Below are 22,158 nucleotides of genomic sequence, written 5' to 3'. Positions count from 1 at the left end.
GGCGATTTACCTTGGATATCGTCCTTGTCATCCTTTTTCTCCCTTCCTTGTGTCTTTGAGCCTCCCATACGCACTACGCACAATCGAAAAACAATCTGCAGAACATACAGGCGAGGGGGATCTCATTCTGCTCCCTGTGATACAGAAAGTGTGCTACGGGTCGCCTGCGGAAGATGTCTGCGATTGTCAAGACCAAGCTAAAGGCCGCGAGGGATGCTCTTTCGAAGAAGGACTACGAGAAAGCCCGGGCAGCGGCCGGTGATGTCCTTGATTACGAGCCTGACAACTACAACGCGTGCGTATGTTCCCGTATACGGCTTATTACTCTAAGTTAGTCAATCTACGGCCCGTAGGATCGTCTTCCTCGGCCTGGCGTTGCTGGAACTTGGAGATGTGGAGCAAAGCGAGCAAGTAACGTGTTTATGGATATGTCGGGAGACCAAAGATGCTGAACGGATGCAATAAGATGTACCTGAAGGCTTTCAAGACGAATCCAGACCAGCCCTTGGCCTTGCAAGTACGTCTGTCTCTCGTCCAGCAATGCATACACGTTGACAGGTTGTGACATTTTTTGACAGGGTCTCACTAAATTGTATGAGGCTTCTCAGAAATGGGATCAGTACGCCGAGTCTCTGGAAAAGCTCGTTCATATGTTCGCGAAAGCGTTAGTCTCTGGTCTTCATCCTATGCAACGTAGCATCTGACGAGAACCACAGAAACGATGCCGTCAAATGTGCGGAGAATTTACAGAAGCTAATACAATCACGGCGTGACCAGTACGGGTCCATGGAGGTAAGAGGCTCCTCACCCGCCACGTTCTCCGACTGACATCGCTTAGGTAGCAGATGCGCTTATGCTGCTGCTTCCCAGCTCTCCGTTCTATTCCGTGTTGTCCACGCTGCCTCCACCAGACCCGACGAGCCCCGCATCGACGACAACATTTCTTGCCCAGTCCGCAATCCATGACTCCCTGCCTATTTTCGAGGAAATCGTCGGCATTCTTGAAAAGAATGAGGAATCAGCCTTCGATAAAGAAGTACAGAAGCGCAGGACGCGCCTCGGAGCAGCTGGTCCAGAACAGATCAAGAGGGATGTCGGACAGGAGATATGGGGGGCATCGAAGGTGCGTGTTAATCCCTGGCTGGTCATACATGCTGCTAATACCTTCGCTCCATCCAGCTTCCTGAGCTATACCAAGAGATCATGAGCCATCCGCATGCTTCGGACGAGCTGCGGCGAGAAGCAGAATCGAAGTTGTTGAAGCATAAACAGCAGCTGTTGTTCGCCCTCCCGGCATCCGAGACATTTGCGGCACAGAAGGCGAAACTCGCTTCGGAGGTTCAGGAGCTCATCAGCGGAATTGTCCTCCTTCAGATTCCCAACGAGCTGGCCTGGACGTTGTTCATTGAGTCTAAGGACGCGAAGACGCTCTGTGAGTACGAAACTATACTCTTTTATGGTCGTGGCTCATGTCGCGCAGTGGATTACGACACATCTGTGCTGTCGCAGTTCGTGAAGATGTTCGACTCCCCGTTAGCACAAATGGTCCGGGCATACTTCGACCTGGTTGAAATACGACTGGATGCTGAAGATGAGGATGGACAAAAGAAGCAACGGCGTGAAGAATTCGGAGAGGCTTTAGTCAGCACGATCCTGGTATATTTGGTCCTTGTTGCTGTATCGCATATAATCGCGTACTTATTGGTCATCCGTATCCAGGACCTATTTACCGATGATGTCCGCAACTCGGTACTTGCAAACCGTATAGTAACTGAGGTATATCACCTTGAAGAAGACCATGAGAACGCGATCAAGGTTGCGGAGGATGGGCTTGAGGTTACCAACGAGGAAGAGCGAAACCACGGGGTCAAATTACCTCAGTACGTTCGTCTGACAGTTATTGACATACTCGTCGTTCATCAACTAAATTGTAGGGTGAAACTTGCATTCAATGTGCTGCTCGCCAACGCCCTTGTGCATTTCTTCCCACCCAAGCATCATGTTCGCGCTCGACACATCATCGATGAAGTGTTATCTGAAGATTCTGAGAACATACGCAGTCTCATGGATTACGGATACATTTTGCAGTACTCGAAGAAGTGGGGTGAGGCTAGTGAAGCATTTAACAAGGTGGTGGAGCTCCTGCCGGAAGACCTGGACGACGGCCTGCGGGCAAAAGAAGAGCTTGCTTGGTCGAAAGCACAGGTCGCAGACCCAGACAGTGGTGTCCAGGAGCTGAAAGTTGTGCTCGAAGTGCTAGATAACCTTGAGGGTCGAGAGTACGACCAGGCGCGGTGCTGGTGGCGCCTTGGGCAATGTTACTGGAAGTTGGAAGGTGTGTCTACCGAGCCGATTGCAGCCGTTCCTTTTTATATGTGCTGATAATGAGCTGTATAGACTCTGAGAGCCGCGAAGAAGCGTACAAGTGCTACATCACCTCATTGAAACGACTGTCCAACTTTGCTCCCGCGTTCACCTCGCTCGGCATCTACTATGCCGACTTCTGTTCGCCGCCGGATCCAAAGCGCGCATCCAAATGCTTCCAAAAAGCGTTCGAGCTTGACCCGAGAGAGGCTGAGGCGGCACGTCGCTTGGCTGAAGGCTTTGCTGAGGAACGCGAATGGGACCTGGTGGAGGTCGTAGCACGCCGAACTATCGAAGGTGAAGGAGGGGTCGAGTCCGCTGCGACTACTAGATACCAGCCACTGAACGCCTGGGCGTGGAAAGCCGTCGGAGTTGTAGAGCTGGTGGGCTTTACTCCTTCTCCGTCCATAACAGACAAAGCCAACTTAATATCCACAGAACCGTGGCCGTTACCCTACCGCGATCGACGCATTCCAAATCGCCCTCAGAAGCGAGCCCGATGATCAAATGTCTTGGTTGCGTCTTGGAGAAGCCTACAGCAAGGCGTCACGCCTAGCCGCTGCACTTAAGGCACTTGGTCATGCCCGGGAGCTGAAACCGGACGACTGGGTTTGCGCCTACTTCCTGGCCGAGGTCTACCGCCAGATGGGCCAGTTTCAGCAAGCAATCGACGCTTTCACGGAGATCCTCAAGACACAGCCGTCGGAACTACGGGTGCTCTTGACCCTGGCGCAGACACACCTTGAGTTCGGTCGTGCGCAGATGGTTGCTTCCTTCACCGCACGAGCCGAAGCCTCCTTCGTTGAGAGCATTCGCGTCGTCCTCACGGTTGTCGACGTTAGCCCAGGATTCCGGCGGATTGCATGGAAGACCGCCGCGGATGCGCTGTACGAGCTCGCTAAGATGTCTTTCCTGTCAGATCCTGAGGTGGTGGCCTCGATCGTGGAGCGCGTCGTGCCGCATGTCATAAATAGACCAAAGGATCAAGTCTTCGACCTGCTCTCGTCATCCCCCGCAGTCGACGGTGCCTCTGCGTCTAAACTGTCTCAGTCGTTATTAGAGGTGACACTGCATGCTTACAGTTATCGCAGCTCTCTCGGCTTCCTCGACGACGCCTCCGCAGGCAATGGCTCCTACGATCTTGCCGTCGTTCTTGCCACCTACTCGCGTCGTCTGGTGGGCAGTGGGAAGTACGAGGAGGTCCATCAGGCTGCCGTGAGATTCGTGAAGGACGCAATTGGCTTTGACGCCTTGAACGACCGATACTGGCACGCCCTTGGGGATCTGTACTTCATCAGCCACCCGAAAGCTGCACAGCATGCTTACGTCAAAGCCCTCGAGCTTGACAACAAGGTCCGCTGCTTCCTGTCAATCTCTGTAAGATGCTTACTACTTCACAGAACTTTGTCACTTGGGCCAATCTGGGCTTATTCTATCTGTATCATGACGACACTGAACTAGCCAATGAAGCATTCTACCGCGCGCAAGTGCTGAACCCCGACTATACATTGGCGTGGGTTGGTCAGGCAGTAGTGGCCGCGCGTAACGGTGATCATCGGCATGAGCACGCTCTCTTCGAGCATGCGATAACGCTTCCCTCGGCTGTGGTACGTAGCCCGTCCGCTCACGATAAGCTTTTGCCTAACCCGTGACCAGCCTTACGCCGATGTGGCTTTCTCGAGGCGGCTGTTTGATCGTCTAAATGGTGGTCCATACAATGCGACTGCTTCGGAGGCCTTTACGCCGGCATTTTTTGTATTGGACCGATTCTGCAGGCGGCAGCCACGGGACGCCAACGCCCTGCACCTCTTCGGACTTGTGTGCGAGCGCATAGGTCACACCGAGCTCGCCATTCGGGCCATCGGGGATGCCATCGCGCTCCTGGAGGCGGCGTACGAAGAAAGCGAAGACCCTCAAATCGAGCAGCAATTCGCCATCGCTCACACGAACGTGGGGCGGCTGCGCCTCTCAATGGGCGATTACGAGGCTGCCCTGGAGTCCTACGCAACGGTAACTGGCCTACTGGCTGAAGCAAAAGGCGGTGTCGCCACCGTACTCCTTACGCAATCGCACCTTGGATCTGGCATTGCAAATTATAAATCAGGCGCAGTGCAAGAAGCGGTCGAATCGTTTGAGTCTGCGCTGGCAGGCGCGGGAGATAGCGCGCAGCTACGCGGCCATGCAGCGGTTCTTCTGTCACAGGCCCTGTGGGCCTTGGGCACGAACGACGGCCGCGAGGCCGCGAATACGCAGCTGCTCCAGAGGTGCGTGTCATAAGCGGTCCATGCACGCATGGCACCGGGCGCTCACGCGCTGCTTCTCTAGCGTCGCGGACGACCCAGACAACTTGATGGCTATCAACGCACTGGGCGGCATGGGCATCCTCACCGACGACGAAAATCTCGTCGATGCCGCTCTCTCCGAGATGCTCGCGCTGCCGCTCGAGGAGCGCCAGCGGCGGGATCCGCGCCGGGACGTCGACTACTTGCTCATGCAGCATCATCTCGCGCAGGTAAGCAACCGTTCAGCTCTGGGAGGGCCACAGGGGGAGAGAGAGAGAGCGCTGACGCCCTCACGTGCAACCAGGGTGATGTCCCGCAGGCGCTCTCGGTCGTGCAGAAGTCGGTCCTTCTTGAGCCCTCCCGATCGCAGAGCAGGCGGCAGCTCGCGGCCCTGGCTGTGCAAGCGGGCACCCCGACGTCGGCCCGCGCTATCCTCGACGGGACGTCGTCGTCCGCCGACGGGGCGGCTGGCGATAATGAAATGCGACGCGCGCTGGGCCTGCAAGCGATCGCCGCTGCTCACGCCGATCCCGAGGCTGCGGGCGTTCTGGCCCAGAAGGCCGTCATGCTTGCGCCTTGGGAACCCGCGGACTGGCGTGCGTGCGCCTACTCGAGGTGTGCCGCTTCGTAAGTCGTAACCTTGCCCAGGATATTGTTGCGCCACGGGATCCCACGCATGTTCCCACACTCTCCCATGGATCCCACGCATGTTCCCCGCAGACGTTCTTGTTCTCGGTATGGCAGGCACGCTAATCATCCGTCTGGCACCCTGTGGCCGCCCGATTGATATCACTGTTCGGCATCGGATGCCGTCCGTCTGTTTAGTTCGCCTAGATGGCGTACACGCGTGTGCGACAGGCACACGGGACCACAGGAAGGGAGGGGGGATGCGTGTGTATTACCGTCTAATTACCCAAGTGTCATAAATTAAGACCACCTCAGAAACGACCGGCCCCACTAGAAGCGACGAGAACGATTCGGCGTGCGACCGGATCTGCAGCCTGGCTGTGCTGGCTGACCTGCGTAAGCCACCAATGCAGACGGGCCTGCCGCTGCTTGTGCGAGAGGCCGTCGGTCAGACTGTGTGTGTGCGTGTGCGGGGTTGTCGGTCAGGTGGGGTTTAAGCAGGGCAGCAGTAGAGAGAGATAACGTACATTCCGCGCTCGTCCAACGCTTCTTGAAGCTCGGCCAGAGTCAGGGCCTTGCCCATGTCCTCCTTGAGAAGCAGGGCATCGTCCCCTGCAACCTGCAACAGATGCCGCTGGATCCTGCGTACGCGGAGCGAGCCCCAACCGTAAGCTGAGTGGCCGAGGAGGCTGCCAAATGGGAGCAAGGGCCAAGGTTCAGTTCCCTATTTCACATGTGCCTCCCCCCAGCAGTAGGGAGAGTTTGCGCAAAAAAAAAGACGCACCCGCCGACGGCAACGAGATCGGTTCTGGAGCCCAGGAGGGACGCGGAGTCTGCCGAGGAGTCGGCCAGGGCCCGCTGCCGGATGCCCTCAAAGATGTCGGCCATGGCAGACGCACAGGCCGCCTTCTTCTCCCGCTTCTTCGCGTCTATGCGCTCCTTCTGCGACGGCAGGATGCACGTCGAGGGCAGGAGGAACGGCGCGTACACGACCACGAGCGGGATCGCCTCCTCCGCGATGAGGATGATCAGCGCAAAGGGTATGAGCCTGTGGCGCACGGCGTGAGCTTTGTTGTGCGGGGCAATGATGACATGCAAAGCAACATGGCGCCTCACTTGAGCGCGTCCTCCTGGTACGTCCTCACAAACCGCGTCTCCCACCGCGTCAGCGGCGGGCCCCCGTTCTTCACACGCTCCCGCATGGCGTTCGCGCGCTTCCGGTTCGTGTGGATCAGCTTGAGCCCGCGCACGTAGAATTTCTGGCGGAAAAAAACAAGGGCGACGACAGCGTCATCATGATGAGAAATAGCACACGAGAGCGCGGCGCCACACATACAAAGAGTTCCTTCGCCTGGTGCCAGAGCCTCATGAGCCGCCCTGCGTCCTCGGGCGGCGGCTTCAGGATCCCGTGCTGCGCCGCGTCTTCGACGTCCGCCTTCGCCTGGGCGACGACGCCTGTGCTGCCCGCCGCAGGATGTGCACCTACAGAACCTGTCGTCGCTGTGGCCGCCGCCGCCGTGACCGCTGGCTTGCTGCTGGCCTTGGGCGCGCTCGGTCCCGCGGCAGTTTTGGGGCGCACGGGCGCAGGGTGGAGGTCGACCTTCTGCTTCTTCGTGCGCGGCGCCCCAGGGAGCGTGCCGCCATCTACAGCGGTGGCGTCGGTTTTCTCTGTCGGTGGAGGCGGCGGCACCGGCGTCGAGTACGGCCGCCGTGCACCACCGCCACCACATGCGGAGGCGAAGCCCGGGCGGAGGAGGCGGGGCTCGCTGCGGCACGACGGGCGGTAGCGCTGCGCTGCCGCGTACGAGAGCGGCCGGGGCTGGGGCGTGAAGAGTGTTGCTGGCGGCCGCTTGTAGGTCAGGGACATGCTGGTGGGGCGAGCGGCCGCGGCCGGGTGAGGGTTCGCCAAACGAGGCGGGGCAGAGAGGGCGCACCTAGCCGCGAGACCATCTCTCCTGAGTGCTGTGATCATTCAATCCTCGCGCTCTCTCTCTCTGTCTCTCTCTGCGTGTGACGTCGTGCGGAAACCTGGGAGAGAGTCCGCCGACTCGGGACGGGTTTGGAAGTAGGAACTTTTTGGTTGGATAGGCTGTCGGTGCAAAACTGACGTGGGTCGTAGATAAAAGGCCGTGTACTCGTTGTTAGCCAAAGCAGAGGTAGATGGAGAGACTGTCGAGGCGGACGCAACGAGCAGCGTCGGCGCTGTCGTGGACGTCGGAGCGAAAATCGGTGGGACTCTACGCGGATGCGCGACGCACTCTGCCCGGCAGACCGGCGCCAAAAGGCACGTGTTGGAGCGGGATTGTGATTTGTAGGCCGGTAAGCAGAACATTAGAGCCGGCGGTGCCCGGTGTGAAAAGGCATTAGAGCGAAGGTAACAAAGTTTACTAACAAGGTTTACCGTTGCCCTGTGTAGTCAAACAAGCAAACCAGGCGGGCCTCCACAAATCGAATTGTGTGCGAAACTGGCTGAGCTTCTGGCATTCATACTGCACGTCTTTTCGTAAGCACCGCTGTACGACAACCATGAGCGCATCAGACCCTTTTGCCGACGCACACCGCGCTCTGCCATTGACCCACTTCCTGCCCGCATCGGAAGCCACAGAGCCCACCTCGCCCCCGCCAGACGCGGCGGCGGCGGCGGCGGTCGCAGCCGCCAAAGCGACGCTTCGAGTGTTGTATTTCCCGCTCTTGGACACTGCAGAGGGGGGCACCCGGCGAGCTGGTCCCCGACGCTGACCAATTCGCGCAACTCGAGACACTACAGGGAGTTCCCGCGTGCTGCCAGCCGCCGGCACACCACTCACAGTCTCACACGCACCACATCCCTCACGTCGATCGTCTCCGGGAGCGTACTCGCCGGTCAGACGAGCGAGTCCGACGAGTTCGGAGACGTGGGCTTCTCTGGCTCGGTGCGAGGCCCCCCCGCCTCCCACGGCCGCGGCAGCAAAGTGCAGGAGACGCTGCCCGCGCTGGGACGAGCAGGCCGCACGGCGGGTCAGCAGGTCGGCCCCGTCTCTTGACCGTGGTGTCCCCGATGGTCTATGTGCATTGCTGACCTCATGATTTGCCTTTTTTTTTTTTTTCTTCCTTCCGCGCGCACAGGCAGCGCATGTGGATATTGGCTCGTCGACATCCCTGCCCGCGTCTCTGTCGCGTACTAGCCCGCTGACGCCGCAGGCGCAGAGGGTGGCGCAAACTTTGTCATGCCTGGCTGACACGCGGGAGAACTGGGCGTGTAGCAACGCTCTATGTGCTCCTCGGACGAACGACGAAGAGGCGAGCTTTGTTGGATGGGGCTCCGGGTACGGCTTGAATGATGGTCCGTTGCCGAACTCATGGCACACGTCGCCGCCTGAGACGATGGCGGGTACGGCCGTTTTGGTCGTGTATGTGGCAGCGTCCATGTTGCCCGCAAAAGTCTGCCTCAGGTTCGTCTCCGTCACCATGTACCTACACGATGGCGCAGCGCAGCGGAAGCTCGTGATGGTCGCGATCTAAGACAATTCCCGGCCGCCCCGAAACAAAGCTGGGACGATGGAAGAGTTTCCAAGAGTTTGTGTGGTAAGTTCCGCGCCTGTGCTTCATGTTCATCAACGCTGCTCTCATCATCAGTTCCTACTCTGAATATGATGCCGTTGCTCTTCTGCTGGCGAGCGCGCTTGGGGTTTCCGCGCAGCAAAGTTCCGACGCGTCAGGTCGGGCGCTGGGTGCTGACGCTGTTGCGACGATGTGCAGCCGGCTCTTTGTCGTATCTTGTATCTCGCAGGCTGTATTATTGGCTGTAGGGCTTGGCGGCGGCGGAAGGCGACGCATGGACCGCCGGGTGTCACGTTCTTGCTGAGTTGCCATTCGCGGCATAGTGGCAGCAATCACGCTTCTGGCGCCGAGGTCGGTTGCCGCGCTCACAGCCTTTTTCGACTGCAACGAGCAAAGGATGCAGTCTCCAGCTGACCCCGCCGCCAGCAGCAGCAGCAGCAGCAGCAGCGGCGAGCCAAAGACGCAGTCTCCAGCTGTCCCCGACGCCGCCGCCGCCGCCGCCGCAGCCAGCAGCGACCTCCAGGCCCTCAAAGGACAGATCAGCCTCCTCACAGAACTTGGCAACCGTGTAGAGAGCCTGCGACAAACGCCATCCTATCTGCGGCTGGGAGCCGTCGCCCCTTCGACGTCCCCGATTGCAAGCAATGTAAGCCCGGCGTCACAGGCAGCGCTCATTAGCCACGGCTTCGAGGGCATCAAACTCTTTCTGGAAAAAGTCCAGTCCGATCCCGTCCAGGACGTCCTCAGGAAAGCGAGCGAGAGCGAGGCCGAGGACAAGCGCAACCTCGACTTCAACCACCCGCGCAGAAATCTGAAACACAAGTAGGTCGCTCCCTCTCCAATGACGTTTTCTTGCCGCGGCACAAACTGACGTGCCGACCTCAGTAGCAGACAGCCGTCGCCAGACTCGCCCCAGCCCTATCGCACCTTGCAACCTAAAACGTCCCTATTCCCCCCGGACGATGCTGCGGCGCCAACGCCATTACGGGTCGATGATCTCGTCCATTACATTCGCTCGTACAACACGACCAACGCCCATCGCCTCCACGTCTGGACCGCAACGCCACGGCCGAGCAGATTAAATCTGCCGAGCGAGCTCATGGTCCGCTTCACCATACGCGACGTCGTGACCGTCTATCTGACGCTGGGCAGCATGCCCCCTGAGTCCACCATTGTCGTCGAGGGTGCGACCGCCTTCGGACCTCGCGAAAAGGTGCGTCTGGCGAATTGAGATTGCACGAGGACCAAAATTTTGAGGGACCACAAAATGCGTGCCGCCGCCGCCGCCGCATCTCCTTTTTTTTTTCCTTCCCTTTTTTCTCTCTCTCTCCCCTCCTGCAGAAGCCGCCGCACTCGCAATCGAGCTACGTGGTGTACCAGCGACTGTCGCAGCACCTCGCAAAAATGCTGCAGTCCAAGCCGCAGGCGTCCTTCCAGTTGGTCATGGTGCGTCGTCCCCCCCCCCCCCCTCCCGCTTGTCCGCGGACATGGCATGTTACAATGGAGCGTCTAACGGGAGACCCTTCTGATCGGTGGGAGCAGGTGCTCCTCGCCTCCTATGAGGATCTGTTCGTGCGACGGTGCAGCGCCTGCCAGCGGGTCACGTCTGCGGAAGGGCACCTTCCGCCCGCGGCCCGCGTCTGGGTGCCCAGCGAACGCGAGGGGGAGGAGGGACACTGGGACGCGAAGCATCCGTCGTGTCTGCAGTCGTAGAATACATGACGCGGGCGCCTGATGTTTGCGCGCGCAGGGTGGGGGGGCTGTGCAGGCTGGGAGGGGGCGGGCAATGTGTATAGGAAGTTTGAAGCAAGGGCGGGCGTTTCCGACAATACAGGAACTTGTTCATCATACCACTTGAAGCTTGAATGCGGCCCCTGTGTGATCTGTATCTATCTCGCGATGATCGACGACGGCGAGCTTCCGGCGGATGTAATCCATGTTTCAGCGATGGCGGGAACAGAACTGGACAGGGCGCGACTGCGCAGCCGGTGCCATTTTGGGCGACTTGGTTGTGGTCACTTGGTTCGCCTCGCCCGGCACTGCGTTGGCCGAATCGCTTCCCGATTGGCAAGAGGGTCTATCGGGAATCGTAGATGGGGAGGAAGGCGTCTGCGAGGCGAAGCCAGGCGGCGTCAGAACAGGTCGGCTCGGGTCGATGGTGATTAACAAATCGAATCGTCGATTCGTCACTGGAGGAAAATGAAAAACAAGATAATGGCCGTGGGTGAGGTACCGTACACTCTATTCTCCGCCTCCCCACCCGACAAGCCGAGCTCACGGGAGACTCTATTCTGAGATTGAATAGGCACTGCCCTGCGAGCCAGAGCCAGGGGAGCGCACCCTCCACCATCTCGGCACGCGTGTCGGCCTTTTCGTCGAGCGGTCAGGAGTTGGACCGTCGGTCACCAGGGGAAGCAGGACTGGCCTCCCTTCTCCGCACATGAAACGACCACGACTGATCCCACTACCTACCTCCTTTAAGCGACCCATGCCTCCAATGCCGGCCCCGTCCGGTCGATCAGCGCGCCGACCTCAAACTCGCAAGTCCACATAAAGTATGGGCTCCCCCCACGCGGTGCCAGAACCGACTTTTTCTTTCAGGTTATTATAGCCAACGCTCGCCGCCATACAAAGGCCCCTGTCGCCCTGTGCGCTGCACCACGTCCTCGCTCGTTGGCCGACTCTCGTTCGTGGCCGTGCCTTCCCTCACACTCGTTCCCTGCTGCAGCTCCATGTCCTCTCCCCGCCCGATGGCCCAGTCGTCCTACTTCCCGTCCCCGCACCCTGACGGCCTCGGGGCGAGACCGATTGACATCATGCCCGATCCCGCAACACACCTGTCCGATCTCGAGGAGCACGCCAACGATGGCGGTGGGTGTCTATTCCATGTCCTGCGCGCGTCCAACTCTAATTAGCGTGATGTGATTAGCATCGGTCAGCAATTGCATTGTGTCTCCCCGCGGCCTCTTCCGCGTGTACCGCTTCCACTCGCTGCAAGGCCACGGTGGGGTCCCCATCTCTATCCCCGTCAACTTCACCTTCCGCCCGAGCGAGACGACATATCTCCGCATCGTCGTGGGCCGCAAGGCCCTCAACACGACCGTGCGCCAGATGTCCAAGGCCGGAGTCTGGGAGCTCGAGGCCGTCGTCCCGCGCATGGAGAACGACTGCCCGGAGCCGACGCCAGTCACCATCACCGCACAAGCGTTGACAGGCATGAACGGCGTCCTCGACGCGGTCACCGTCGGCACCTACACCTATCTGCCATGTGAGCCGAGTCGCGACTGTCTTCCCCGCTACCGGCTAACGGCGTCCCCCGCCACCTGCGCAGCACTGTCCCTGAACGGGCTCCCTGACCGGTACAGCATGGAGTCCTCCCGCCAGCACCTCGCACCGGCGGCGCTGCACCGCGCGCAGAGCTGCCCCACGACAGGCCTCGCCGCGCGGCCACGGTCGTCGTCGCCGGGCGGCGGCGTCCACGCGCTGCTGCCCTCCTCGCGCCAGCGCTCCTCCGCGTCGCGCGCGTCAAGCTCGCGCCACCGTGCGAAAACGATCGCCTCGGTGCGGCAGAGCAGGAAGCAGACGCTGATGCGCACGCGCCGCTTCGGGCCTGGCGAGGAGTCGCCCGAGTCGCACCGCGCCGTGCTCGAGATCCTCACGCCGCTCGAGACGATGTGCGCGGGCTGGGCGGAGGACGAGCTGCGGATCGGCCGCCGCCTCGTCCGCTTCCGCCGCGCGCAGGAGGGCCACCGGCTCAAGCTCAGCTGCGAGGGCATCCGCCAGGACGAGTACGTCGAGGGCGACTCCGTCATCTCCTGCATCTACCGCCGCGACACCGACTCGTGCTACGTCACCTCGGTCGACATCATCTCCCTCCTCGAGGGCATCGTCGGCGAGGGCTTCGAGATCGAGGAGAAGAACAGGATCCGGCGCAACCTCGAGGGTTTCCGCCCCAAAACCGTCTCGAAAAACCGCGCGGGCTCGGAGAGCTTCTTCCAGCAGATCATGGACTTTCCCGCCCCCAAGCCGCGCAACATCGAGAAGGACGTCAAGGTCTTCGAGTGGAACGTCCTCCCCCAGGCCCTCGAGAAGATCATTTCAAAATACGTATGTACTTTTCTCCCTCCTCCTGGCGCTGTCATGCGTGCTGACTCCCGTGCCACAGTCCCTGTACTACACCACCAACGACACGGGAGACGCAGGCCTGTCCGCGTCGCCGAGCCCAGAGTTCGTCCAGCACCCCGGGTCGCCGAGAGGCCTCCCCAGATTCCCTTCTCCGTCCTCATCCGACATACCCCCTGAGGCTGGCGAGGACGCCTACTATCTCGCAGACGCCTTCGCCGAGTCAGGGTCCCCCGAGCTCTCGTACGGCTCGCGCTCACTCCTGCCCGCATCGCTCGCCGCGTATCCCGTGGACTCGCCTGCGACGGGCTCGTACAGCTCCCTGATCGAGACCGCGTCGCTGTCCGGCCTGTCGTCGGGCCACTCGGACAGCTCGCGCTCGAGCTACGGCACCGTGTACCGTCTCGTGCCGCCCCAGGCCCCCTTCTCAGACATGACTATGCCCCCGGGCCACCTCTTCCACGCCGCCGACTTTCATTCCATCGAGTCCTCCCGCATGCGCTCCTCACCTGTTCCGTACTTTTGACCCTGGGCGCTTTCGTACGCCTTGTCCAGACTTGTCCAGAGATCCACCTGTTAATAATGTGCATTGTATCCCTTTTCTTTCTTCCTTTTTTTTCGGTTTCCTTCTTCTTCTCATTCCTGTTTGTTGCCCATCGCTAAACGCTACGAAGTTCATGTCTAGGAGTACCCTCATCTTCATATATCTCTACAAGCATCACCATTAGGACTATACTAAATGCACTGTACAACATTAGAATGGGAAATTGTCTTCCAGGTACACATTGTCCGTCGAAGCAAGCGAACGATCGAACGCGGGGGTATAAAACAATGGACAAAACACAGATGTTGGCGCAGATGTTGGACAGTAAAAATAACCCTCTTATCAACCCATTAACCGTCCCGGCGTCCGAAGTTCAAACTCCCGAACCTGGAGAAACGACCGCGCAGAGAGCCGCCCGCGCTCCCGACCGTCGATCCAGCGATTGATGCCGCGCCAGAAAGGCTCGCCATCGGTACCCCTGCACCGTTCATGTAGGAGTCGTGCGGCGACCCCTCGCCAAAGTCGCTGCCCGCAGAGTCCCCAGGGCCCGACGCGACGCCGTTGAAGCCGTGGCGCGCGAGGTACGCCAGGCCGCGCTGCAGCGGGGTCTGCTTGGCCGGTGGGTTTCCGTCTATGGGCGACGGCCCGTTCCCTTGGATTGGACCAGGCGAGACGGATGGTGCCCTCGAGAGCGCGTGGCCGAGCTCGAGCGGCGGCTCGAGTGATCGCCGCTCGATCACGGAGAGGTGTCTCGTCGGGGTCCCGAGGTTTGCATGTGCGGCCCGCAGGGACGGGTCAGGGGGATGTGCCTCGACGGCAAGCCGCTGGATCTCGTCATGGAAGTTCTTGCGGAAGAACGCTTCTAGCGTGCCGTGGAACCCCAACATCTCGGGGGGGCACAACTGTCCATGCAGCTTCAGGCAGCTGTCGATGATCCGAACCTGTTGCAAGATTTCCTATCAGTATTCGGCAGCAATGGAGCTGCATGTTTGGACCAACCTGGTCGTCGATAGCGGCTCTTAATTTATCCACCTGTTCAACCCTGTCTGGGAACCGCGAGGCATAGTCACCTGTGAGGAAAGATTCCCTGAACGACGCCACGCCAGTATCGATCGGCGCATCAACGACAGCGTTTAGGGTCATGGCCAGCGGGTTCGTAGTCACACTCTGGCCCGTTTTGGCGAGTGAAGCGTATCGAATGCTCAGCGCCTCGAGTTCGCGAGTCCTTTGCTGGACCTCTTGCAGAGCCATCTCAACGGGGGATATCTCGTCCGAGGCGGAATCTACCACTTCGGAGCGGCGCAGCACCGTGGGGAACGCTTCTTCAGTCGTCAGATACGTTTTCTCCAACCAGACTTCCTCGGAGCCATCTGGCCCATGCTTCGTGATCTGGCGCGTATAACTAAACAGGTTGATGGCACTAGGGCAATGGTGAGACCACCGTGTTGCGTCGGCTGTAACGAGGGTTGCTTACCTATGCTCGTAATAGGTGCGAATTTGAGGCGGGACATCTGGGTTTGTGAATATCGGCAGCTCGCGGTTAGGTTCAGGCACAACAGCCGTGCACTGAATGTATTGGTCTGAGCCGAATCGGATATCGACGGGAGGATCTCCTATGGACTTCAGCAGTCGTGCCCCGGGATGCTTGTTGAGCATGCGTTCGCAGAATGCGCCAAACTTCTCCCATTCGTATCCCCGATACTGCACAGCATGTATAAGGCTTGTATCGAACAACGCGATCGAGGCCTAAGCTTACCACAAACTGCTTGTTGCGTATGCCAACGGGGAAGTTGCCGTAGAAGGCGACTCTGAAGTAGTCCGAATAGTAACGTTGATCTGTAACGATATGCTCGAGGAGGGCGGCCTGATGCCGCAAGATTTCCGCTAGGCGTGCACTGTGATCCGTTAATTGGGTTGCATAATGATAAAAGGAGGCACTTACTAGTTAAAGGTAACTTCGGCATGCTGGAAGCTGAGCTCCTTGCAGATCTCCAGTGCACTTTCCCACGCTTTACCCTTACCTGCGGACCCATAAGATCAAACAGCGAAGCTGTAAGCCCACAACTTACCGAGATAATCGAGGATGAGAAGGCACAGAGTCTCCTTGCGATGGAATTGCGATTGTTGAGGAAGACCCAGGTCTTCCATAGGTGGCGCGAAGGTGTTGAGATCCCACTCGTGTAGATCAGCATGGAGCTTAAGCGTGAGAGCAGCTTCGACATAGTTCTGAGCCTGAAGGTGCATCTAGATGAACGATGAGATAAAGACTGTCATGCGAGTGGAGAACGAAGTTCGTACATTGACAAGCTGGTGCACATATTTGATGTAGATCTCATCTTTGCCAATCCGCCGAATGAAGTTCATCAGGCGAAGCTAAGATTCTCGAAAGTCAGATGGCGGAACACACCATGCATGCGTGGAGAACATACCGTTGCAATCACACGATCGTCTGCGAACTCCTCGCCTTCGGGAAGGGCGCGGACACTGAGAAGCAGCTCCAGGAAGAGATCAACAGAGTCTAAGAAGCTGGTGACACGGGTGCGAAGTTCGCTATCAATCTCAGACGCATCGAACAGGTGCCGGAGGTGACCGACGAAGAACGCTCTGGAGATATCATCGCGCTTGCTGTCGGACATGAAAAGCGTGTCCAGCTTGCAGACGAGCTCATTTTCGATCTCGTCGAAGTGCCCGGAGACATGGTACTCGGTTATTATCATGCAGTACAGCATGTGCACGGCGTTGGTTCGTAGCTGATCATGATTGCTCAAGCACAAGTTGACGACTTGTCCGACGAGCGAATGGAGCGCGACTTGATAGCTCTGCGAATACAATCAGCAGCGATTCCGGACTTCGAGTGTTCAGATGACTTACCCCAGCTTGCAATGATGAACTACCGCTGGTCTCGTCGATCCACCCCAACGCCGACCAGAGCCGCAGTAGAATCGCCGCACCTTCTCCCCGAATATCTCCGGCGAGCCTCCACACGGCTCGTCGTTTCTAGAAGAGGGTCAAAAAGGATATTCACAGATGAGACTGAGTCGCTTGCCTGTGGACTGAAATCTTCAATCACCAGCTGCTCCGAGGAGAGAAGCCGCAGCAGCACGTAGAACGATTCCTTCCACATAGCAGGGTCGAAGGCTGCGTCCTTGGACTCGTTCGAGATGTATTCGCGCTCGAGGAGGGTGCCAACTGGGTCGAAAACCTTGATCAGCACCTTATGCGCGAGGATGTTGATATTCAACCAGTTGCTAGGGAAAGCATCGTTGTTCATTATGGAGGCGGCAACCTTGAACAGTTTCGTGAGCAGAGCGGAGAGCTTGTCTCTGCCCTCGATCTCCACGATACCCTCGAGAAAATTGAGGAGAACCTTCTTTGGAGACGACAGGACAAGCGCGAGAAGCACAACAGCGGACTCGCCCAAGCCCGCGTTGTACATCTTAGCACTCGTAGGTGAGGTAGGCAAACTCTTTGGCGGTTGTGACAACAGCGCAAATGGGTACGACTCCGGGAACGTGATGGGCGCACTAGAGGGCGTCGTCGAAGGTGAAGGCATACGCTCGATAGCTTGCTCATTGGCCGGATGCTGGAACTCCAAGTACGACTCGAGTAGTCTGCAGAAGAAGTCAGCATTTAAAATTGAACACCTCCTCGAACGACTCGCCTCGGGAAGAGAGTCAACAGAAACTCGACGTTGTATTGCTCCTGTCGCAAGAGGTTGCGATCCGCCAAGATTGTCGGACTGACTAAGCTCTGCTGGAGCTTATCAAGCATCACCGCTACCACGGTGACCGACAGGCGTATGCTCTCGAGCCAAGCAATGCGCACTGCATCCTTCGCACTCTCAGAGCCATCAGACTGCGTCCACAGGTACTCATCGAATCGCCCAAAATGAGGCTTGATCCACATGACGACCGCATCAACCAGCAAGGCACGGGACTGGGGCACATCAAAGAGGAAACCGCGCACAATCTGGAGGTACATGATCAGTTTCCAGATGACGATCCTCCCCTTCGTCGCAACGATCGCATTCGCGAAAGTCGTGACAATTTGCACGAGTTCGACGACGGAGAACACCTTGTGAAGCTCAGGCAGGATAGAGGTAAAATTCTGGAGGGCGATCGTCTGCGTCCCGATAATCGAAGCCGGCGTACTTGTGGACATCATGCTGGTGACCTCTGCGAGATGCGCGCGGAGGTCCTTTTTGAAGCCAGCTTCAAGGGGCTCGGCAGGTGCGTCTCCGCCCATGCCTATCTCTTCTTGTTTTTGCAGTTCTCTCGAGCGTGCGATGAATTTGAAGATATAATGCCAGACCTTGAGAGCGGCACGAAGGCAGGAACCAGTTTCATTTGATGTTGGGTTTTGCAGAAGGCGGTTCATGGAGTGAATCATGTGCGAAGACGCTGACGCGCAATTGAAGTGGCGTTCGATATACACGTCAAGGACAGGCTGGAAGTTGCTGAACCGCCTGTCTTGGACAATGCCCAAAACGGTCACGATCGCGGTAAACACAAGATGGTCCATCTCGCTGTCTTGGTTGATAGGCGATACGAGGATAGCGAATAGAGCATCGAAGATATCGCGCAAGAATTTGACGATCTCGACCTCACCGACGAAGGTGAACTTGGTCAGAATCGTGGACAACAACTCCTTGTCGGGAATACCTTGCCAGTTCAGTAGGCTAAGCAGGACGGAGTTCTGCGTGAACCTCGTTGAGCAGAGCGACGAGCGAATGATGAGGCTGTCGCGCAGCAGCGGCGCAAGGCGCTGCATTTCCACAGGAACGAAGACTTGATCAGGTCTCTGGTTTGCGATAAGCCACGGCGCAGCGTCGAGGTACAGACTGGGAGTAAGCTGACTCAAGCGGTCTGCTTGATAAAGCGCGAGCATATGTTCGCCGTCTTCCAGGAACGCGCGGCCGTCGGGGAACAAAGGGAGGAACGCAAATGCGAAGGGGCGCTCGACACCGTCGCTTACGCTCCGGCTGGAGGATCGTTCTTTCGTGTCTCGTTTTTTGAATGTGAAGAAGAGATGCCACTGCTGCGCGCCCGACGCGGGAAGCTTCACTTTGATGAGTTCGCCAAACGTCGGCTGGCTCGTGCGTTGGAAGACCATCGAGTTCCAGTGCGAGAGTTCGGTCTCGCCGCTGCAGCGTGTGATAACGTTGTCGATCCTGCTCCCGTCACGGCCGCGGACCTCGAGGCTCACCTGCACGTTGCCCGTCACCGCGGCTACGTGTCCACGCGTGAAAGTAGTGAAGCTTCGCCGAGCGGTGCTCGTCTGTGTCGACGAGAAGTCGGCGCTCCAAAGTTTGATGTATAACTCGTTCCGTACGTCGCCGGGGAAGACAACATCGGGAAATCCGAGGCGCAGGGTTAGTGGGGTATCGTAAAGGAGAGAGGAATTCTCTCTAACAATGGTATCGGTGTCGCCATAGAAAACCTTGATAGAGACGGCAAGACATTCCGCTCTGTGAATGTGTCACAACTTAAGTCTATCTCGTTGAAGGATGGGAGGCATACCTGGACGACTTCTCAAACTCTCTGTTATTACCGTTGAGGATATCTTGATGGAGCATCGAAAACGTGGCTTCATTCGTGGCAACAAATATTGGCATGGTGTGTTCTCTAGTCGAAGAGATCTCGACGCCCTCGGTGGCCATCTGCTTCAGCTGCCTCAGCTCTAATACCGCGCATCCGAATGGTCTTCGAAACTGGGAAGGCGCGTCTGCCCTGCTGTTCGTCTCTCCAACATCGACCCAGCTATGCGCGACGGTCGACCCAGATTCACGGTGGCTCGACAACTCGGAGCTCCTCTTGCCCTCCGTGATGCTTCCCATGGTGCTACCCATCTTCATCGCACCATTCCGCACAATGGAGCAGACGAGAAAGATCGGGTCGTTCGCGTCGGAGGCCACAATGTCCGTGAACAACGTCCGTATACGTCGTGTGGGGTCTCGTGCAAGGACTCCATTGTGGTTTAGCACAACGCAGAACTCCTCCGAGACAAAGCTAGACTGAGCCTGGTTGTATAGAGAGAAGAAGAGCTCAGCGGTCTCCCCCGGTGCGCAAGGTGTCGCAACAAAGGCCCGAACGTCAAGCAAGACGTGATAGAACTTGGCTCGTGAAGGCTGGTGAAGTTTGGTATTGCCAAGCGACCCGAGGGACCTCGTACTGCGACTTCGAGAGACATCTGGGAAGGCGGACGGCGCAGGGCTAGGGTGCGGGCCTGACGTAGGCACGTAATCAATGGAGGCACCGAGACGGGGTATTTCAGATGCATTAGATGGGGATACATCCATGTAGGCCAGAGATACCTGCATCGCGTACATCCTGACCGCACTAATCCAGCTTCGCGCGTCCAGCTCGCCCTCGACATCTACCGTAACTAGACCACCCCATGTCGGATGGCGAACGATGAGATCGAGGCCTTGTATGATGTTCCCACGGACCAGCCTTGCAACGCACTGTCTCCGTAGATTGGCCGTCTCCTCTGAACTGAGCGTCTTGGAAAGCAGCTGCCGCCGTCCGAGATGAAGCGCCTCGATCTGTTCGCGAATAACCTGGAAAAGCTTGTAATCGCGTCGCGCGAGATATTGAAACATGAGTAGATGCCACTCTCGTAGTGCAGACGCTATCTCGTCGACAATGGGTTGTTCGACCCCGGATGCAGTCTCGCCGCCGGGGGGAAGGGACGGACGTGGGGGCAACGGCTTCTGTACTTGGACTTCCGTGGGAGTCGGTGAGGCAGAACGAATACTTGCAGGATACACTGGCAAACGCGCACGAGTGGAATTGGCCCGGTCCGCAGGCGGATTGAGCTTGAACGACTTCCGACCAGGCGCGACGCTCTGGGTATCCGCGTCATCGTCGTCGTGAGAAGGCGCGTCGCTGCTGGCTTTATCCCGGTTCCATTGCGCGTACAGGTCCTTGACAGTGGACTTCCCGTTCGCAACGTTGTGGAACATGGTCGCAATGTCCGCCAGGCGCCCTTCCGCGTCGCTAAGCTCATCACGGACAAAGATATGGGAAGCAGGGAAGATGCCAAGGAAGACCTGCTGGGCCTCGTCTACTTTGACTTGCGCTTGACCAATAGACCCGGACGGGTCGGCAGGAGATGTCCATATTACTGGTGGCCGGCGAGACGTACACACGACGTATCTGCCAGGCACGACGTCATGCAGTGAGCGAACAGCCGAGGACTGCGTAACACGTACCCTCGATACCAAATACCCTCGACCTCCTTGTCCTTCGGAATGTATCTCTCAAAAGCGTACACCTCATCTCCTACTTCGAGTGACACTACGTCGCGATGAACGAGATTTTCGTCGCCGGAGGCGTCCGTGAAGGTCGAGGTGCGCGTCCGGCTCGAAAGGCGGGTATCTCGTCGGCCAGATGGTGATAACGAGTGTACAGCATATCCATATACGAACCTCGGCAAAGGCTCCCAGACTCCCCTACGCTGGTCAGCAGACTGCGCAGCGGTGGAGACCATGCCCGACGTCGAGCGCAGTGGTCGTTGCGGTCAAGTTTCGTGATAGTGGGCGCTAGTATTTTGATGCGCCGTTTTCCAATTCTGATGAACGAGCGTCAACCTTGCCTTTGTGAGGGCGAGATTGGACGTTGAGGACTCGAGAGTTGGGGAGGTGCAAGGCGGCTCATTTTGTTCACTTGCAGAAGAAGGTCGAGAATAGAAAGGAACACTGCTTTGCACTGGCTGCACTGGCCACCGTGTGCAAGTTGATGATGGCTATGCAGCTCATCAGCCTTTCAAAGAGCTCAGACAGATGTGTGCGCCCCAGGTAGCTACCTGACACGTTGGCGGCCACAGAAAGGTCCAGGTTCACTCTCAGAGTCCGATGATGCCGGACCACACCAGTACTAGCCACGGCTGAGATCCACTGAGGCTCTACTGCGGTCCGGCTTGCTATGCAATCACCCGTCGCTTACTGGCTTCACTCGAGCGGCAGAGAGTGAGGCGCATCAGTTCCGCCTCTTATTTGTCCCTGTTAAGATCGGAAGCTTATGGTTGCCTTTCCCAGAGTCAGCTGCGCCTGTCTCCACTTGCGGGAGTATACCTTAAATCTATCGTATATCATTCGGCTGCTTCCTCCGTCGAATTTGGACGGCTTTCCTGTCTATTAAATACGCATGAGAACTAACGAAGCACAATCACTGAGTCCATTATACTTACTGTATGTGTCAGTACTAGTGTCATTGCCATTTGAGTATTGGAAGGCATGCCCTCTAATCGGTAATTACCACATGAGAGATAACTTCAGCATGTATCTATTGTTAAGTATATGAAAAAGGACTATTGAACGACAATAAGGATCTCGTGTCGCATGCGAATATTATTTGCTTGGTCAACGGAGACTACTGTACAGTGAAGTGCATCGGCTGTCCAAACTTCAGAGAAGAGCTTCCACAGGTAGAGACGTACGTAGTAGCTTCACTGGCCTCATTTGCAAAGAGACCGTACATTAATTTACTGTACGACGAGCACTTGTACATAGGCCCGTCTCGGCCATTCCTGTCATTTCCCGAACCTCTCCGCTTTTTGACTTAGCAAGCGCCTACTCCAGTTTTGTTCCTTCCTCATCGCAAAGTCCATATCTCAAGAAACATGTTGTGATGCATACCTGCCTACGCCGCATTCCTGTCTCTCTAGCATCCTTCCTGT

At 57.7% G+C, this 22,158-nt stretch overlaps 6 protein-coding genes across 6 annotated transcripts; 3 read left to right on the top strand and 3 right to left on the bottom strand.

Moving 5' to 3' along the window:
* The first annotated feature begins 26 nt into the window (after nucleotides 1–26).
* Nucleotides 27–4,658, top strand: PHACADRAFT_145635 (uncharacterized protein). Its single transcript, XM_007396684.1, has 14 exons — nucleotides 27–295; nucleotides 354–411; nucleotides 467–517; nucleotides 579–664; nucleotides 717–792; nucleotides 839–1,123; nucleotides 1,180–1,432; nucleotides 1,481–1,656; nucleotides 1,720–1,880; nucleotides 1,935–2,335; nucleotides 2,398–2,747; nucleotides 2,803–3,717; nucleotides 3,765–4,012; nucleotides 4,047–4,658. Exons 1-14 carry the CDS (start codon nucleotides 174–176, stop codon nucleotides 4,639–4,641), a joined length of 3,777 nt encoding a protein of 1,258 aa, XP_007396746.1. The 5' UTR covers nucleotides 27–173; the 3' UTR covers nucleotides 4,642–4,658.
* Nucleotides 4,659–5,584: 926 nt separating this feature from the next.
* Nucleotides 5,585–7,140, bottom strand: PHACADRAFT_196477 (uncharacterized protein; the record flags this gene model as incomplete). Its single annotated transcript, XM_007396683.1, has 5 exons — nucleotides 5,585–5,726; nucleotides 5,801–5,962; nucleotides 6,058–6,321; nucleotides 6,390–6,532; nucleotides 6,610–7,140. 5 exons carry the CDS (start codon nucleotides 7,138–7,140, stop codon nucleotides 5,585–5,587), a joined length of 1,242 nt encoding a protein of 413 aa, XP_007396745.1.
* A 520-nt stretch (nucleotides 7,141–7,660) lies between these two features.
* PHACADRAFT_29310 (uncharacterized protein) lies at nucleotides 7,661–8,680 on the bottom strand (the record flags this gene model as incomplete). Its single annotated transcript, XM_007396473.1, has 1 exon — nucleotides 7,661–8,680. One exon carries the CDS (start codon nucleotides 8,678–8,680, stop codon nucleotides 7,661–7,663), a length of 1,020 nt encoding a protein of 339 aa, XP_007396535.1.
* Nucleotides 8,681–9,210: 530 nt separating this feature from the next.
* On the top strand, nucleotides 9,211–10,526 carry PHACADRAFT_29309 (uncharacterized protein; the record flags this gene model as incomplete). Its single annotated transcript, XM_007396472.1, has 4 exons — nucleotides 9,211–9,635; nucleotides 9,702–10,026; nucleotides 10,155–10,259; nucleotides 10,356–10,526. 4 exons carry the CDS (start codon nucleotides 9,211–9,213, stop codon nucleotides 10,524–10,526), a joined length of 1,026 nt encoding a protein of 341 aa, XP_007396534.1.
* An 857-nt stretch (nucleotides 10,527–11,383) lies between these two features.
* PHACADRAFT_209866 (uncharacterized protein) lies at nucleotides 11,384–13,550 on the top strand. The gene is made up of 3 exons (XM_007396682.1): nucleotides 11,384–11,684; nucleotides 11,743–12,920; nucleotides 12,979–13,550. The coding sequence occupies exons 1-3, from the start codon at nucleotides 11,546–11,548 to the stop codon at nucleotides 13,459–13,461; spliced, it is 1,800 nt and encodes a 599-aa protein (XP_007396744.1). The 5' UTR covers nucleotides 11,384–11,545; the 3' UTR covers nucleotides 13,462–13,550.
* Nucleotides 13,551–13,569: 19 nt separating this feature from the next.
* Nucleotides 13,570–21,054, bottom strand: PHACADRAFT_174540 (uncharacterized protein). The gene is made up of 13 exons (XM_007396681.1): nucleotides 20,693–21,054; nucleotides 18,999–20,636; nucleotides 17,141–18,946; nucleotides 16,526–17,090; nucleotides 16,351–16,476; nucleotides 15,909–16,298; nucleotides 15,778–15,852; nucleotides 15,549–15,723; nucleotides 15,422–15,500; nucleotides 15,236–15,374; nucleotides 14,954–15,180; nucleotides 14,479–14,899; nucleotides 13,570–14,420 (listed from the first exon to the last, which is right to left on the bottom strand). The coding sequence occupies exons 1-13, from the start codon at nucleotides 20,968–20,970 to the stop codon at nucleotides 13,830–13,832; spliced, it is 6,510 nt and encodes a 2,169-aa protein (XP_007396743.1). The 5' UTR covers nucleotides 20,971–21,054; the 3' UTR covers nucleotides 13,570–13,829.
* Between the last annotated feature and the right edge of the window lie 1,104 nt (nucleotides 21,055–22,158).

The sequence above is a fragment of the Phanerochaete carnosa genome (genome assembly GCF_000300595.1).
Source record: "Phanerochaete carnosa HHB-10118-sp unplaced genomic scaffold PHACAscaffold_6, whole genome shotgun sequence".
NCBI lineage: Eukaryota > Fungi > Basidiomycota > Agaricomycetes > Polyporales > Phanerochaetaceae > Phanerochaete > Phanerochaete carnosa.
The sequence above is the reverse complement of the archived record's forward strand: the minus strand, read 5'-3'. Positions and strand labels throughout refer to the sequence as shown.

Bases quoted from the DNA above. Each gene is read 5' to 3' on its own strand.
- PHACADRAFT_145635 (XM_007396684.1), top strand. From the start codon at position 174: ATGTCTGCGATTGTCAAGACCAAGCTAAAGGCCGCGAGGGATGCTCTT. The intron at 665-716 runs GTTAGTCTCTGG...CGAGAACCACAG, and splicing joins GTTCATATGTTCGCGAAAGC to AAACGATGCCGTCAAATGTG. The intron at 1,657-1,719 runs GTATATTTGGTC...ATCCGTATCCAG, and splicing joins CTTTAGTCAGCACGATCCTG to GACCTATTTACCGATGATGT.
- PHACADRAFT_209866 (XM_007396682.1), top strand. From the start codon at position 11,546: ATGTCCTCTCCCCGCCCGATGGCCCAGTCGTCCTACTTCCCGTCCCCG. The intron at 11,685-11,742 runs GTGGGTGTCTAT...TGATGTGATTAG, and splicing joins GGAGCACGCCAACGATGGCG to CATCGGTCAGCAATTGCATT. The intron at 12,921-12,978 runs GTATGTACTTTT...CCCGTGCCACAG, and splicing joins AGAAGATCATTTCAAAATAC to TCCCTGTACTACACCACCAA.
- PHACADRAFT_174540 (XM_007396681.1), bottom strand. From the start codon at position 20,970: ATGGTCTCCACCGCTGCGCAGTCTGCTGACCAGCGTAGGGGAGTCTGG. The intron at 15,501-15,548 runs GTAAGTTGTGGG...ATGGGTCCGCAG, and splicing joins TCTCATCCTCGATTATCTCG to GTAAGGGTAAAGCGTGGGAA. The intron at 14,421-14,478 runs GTTGGTCCAAAC...ATCTTGCAACAG, and splicing joins GAGCCGCTATCGACGACCAG to GTTCGGATCATCGACAGCTG.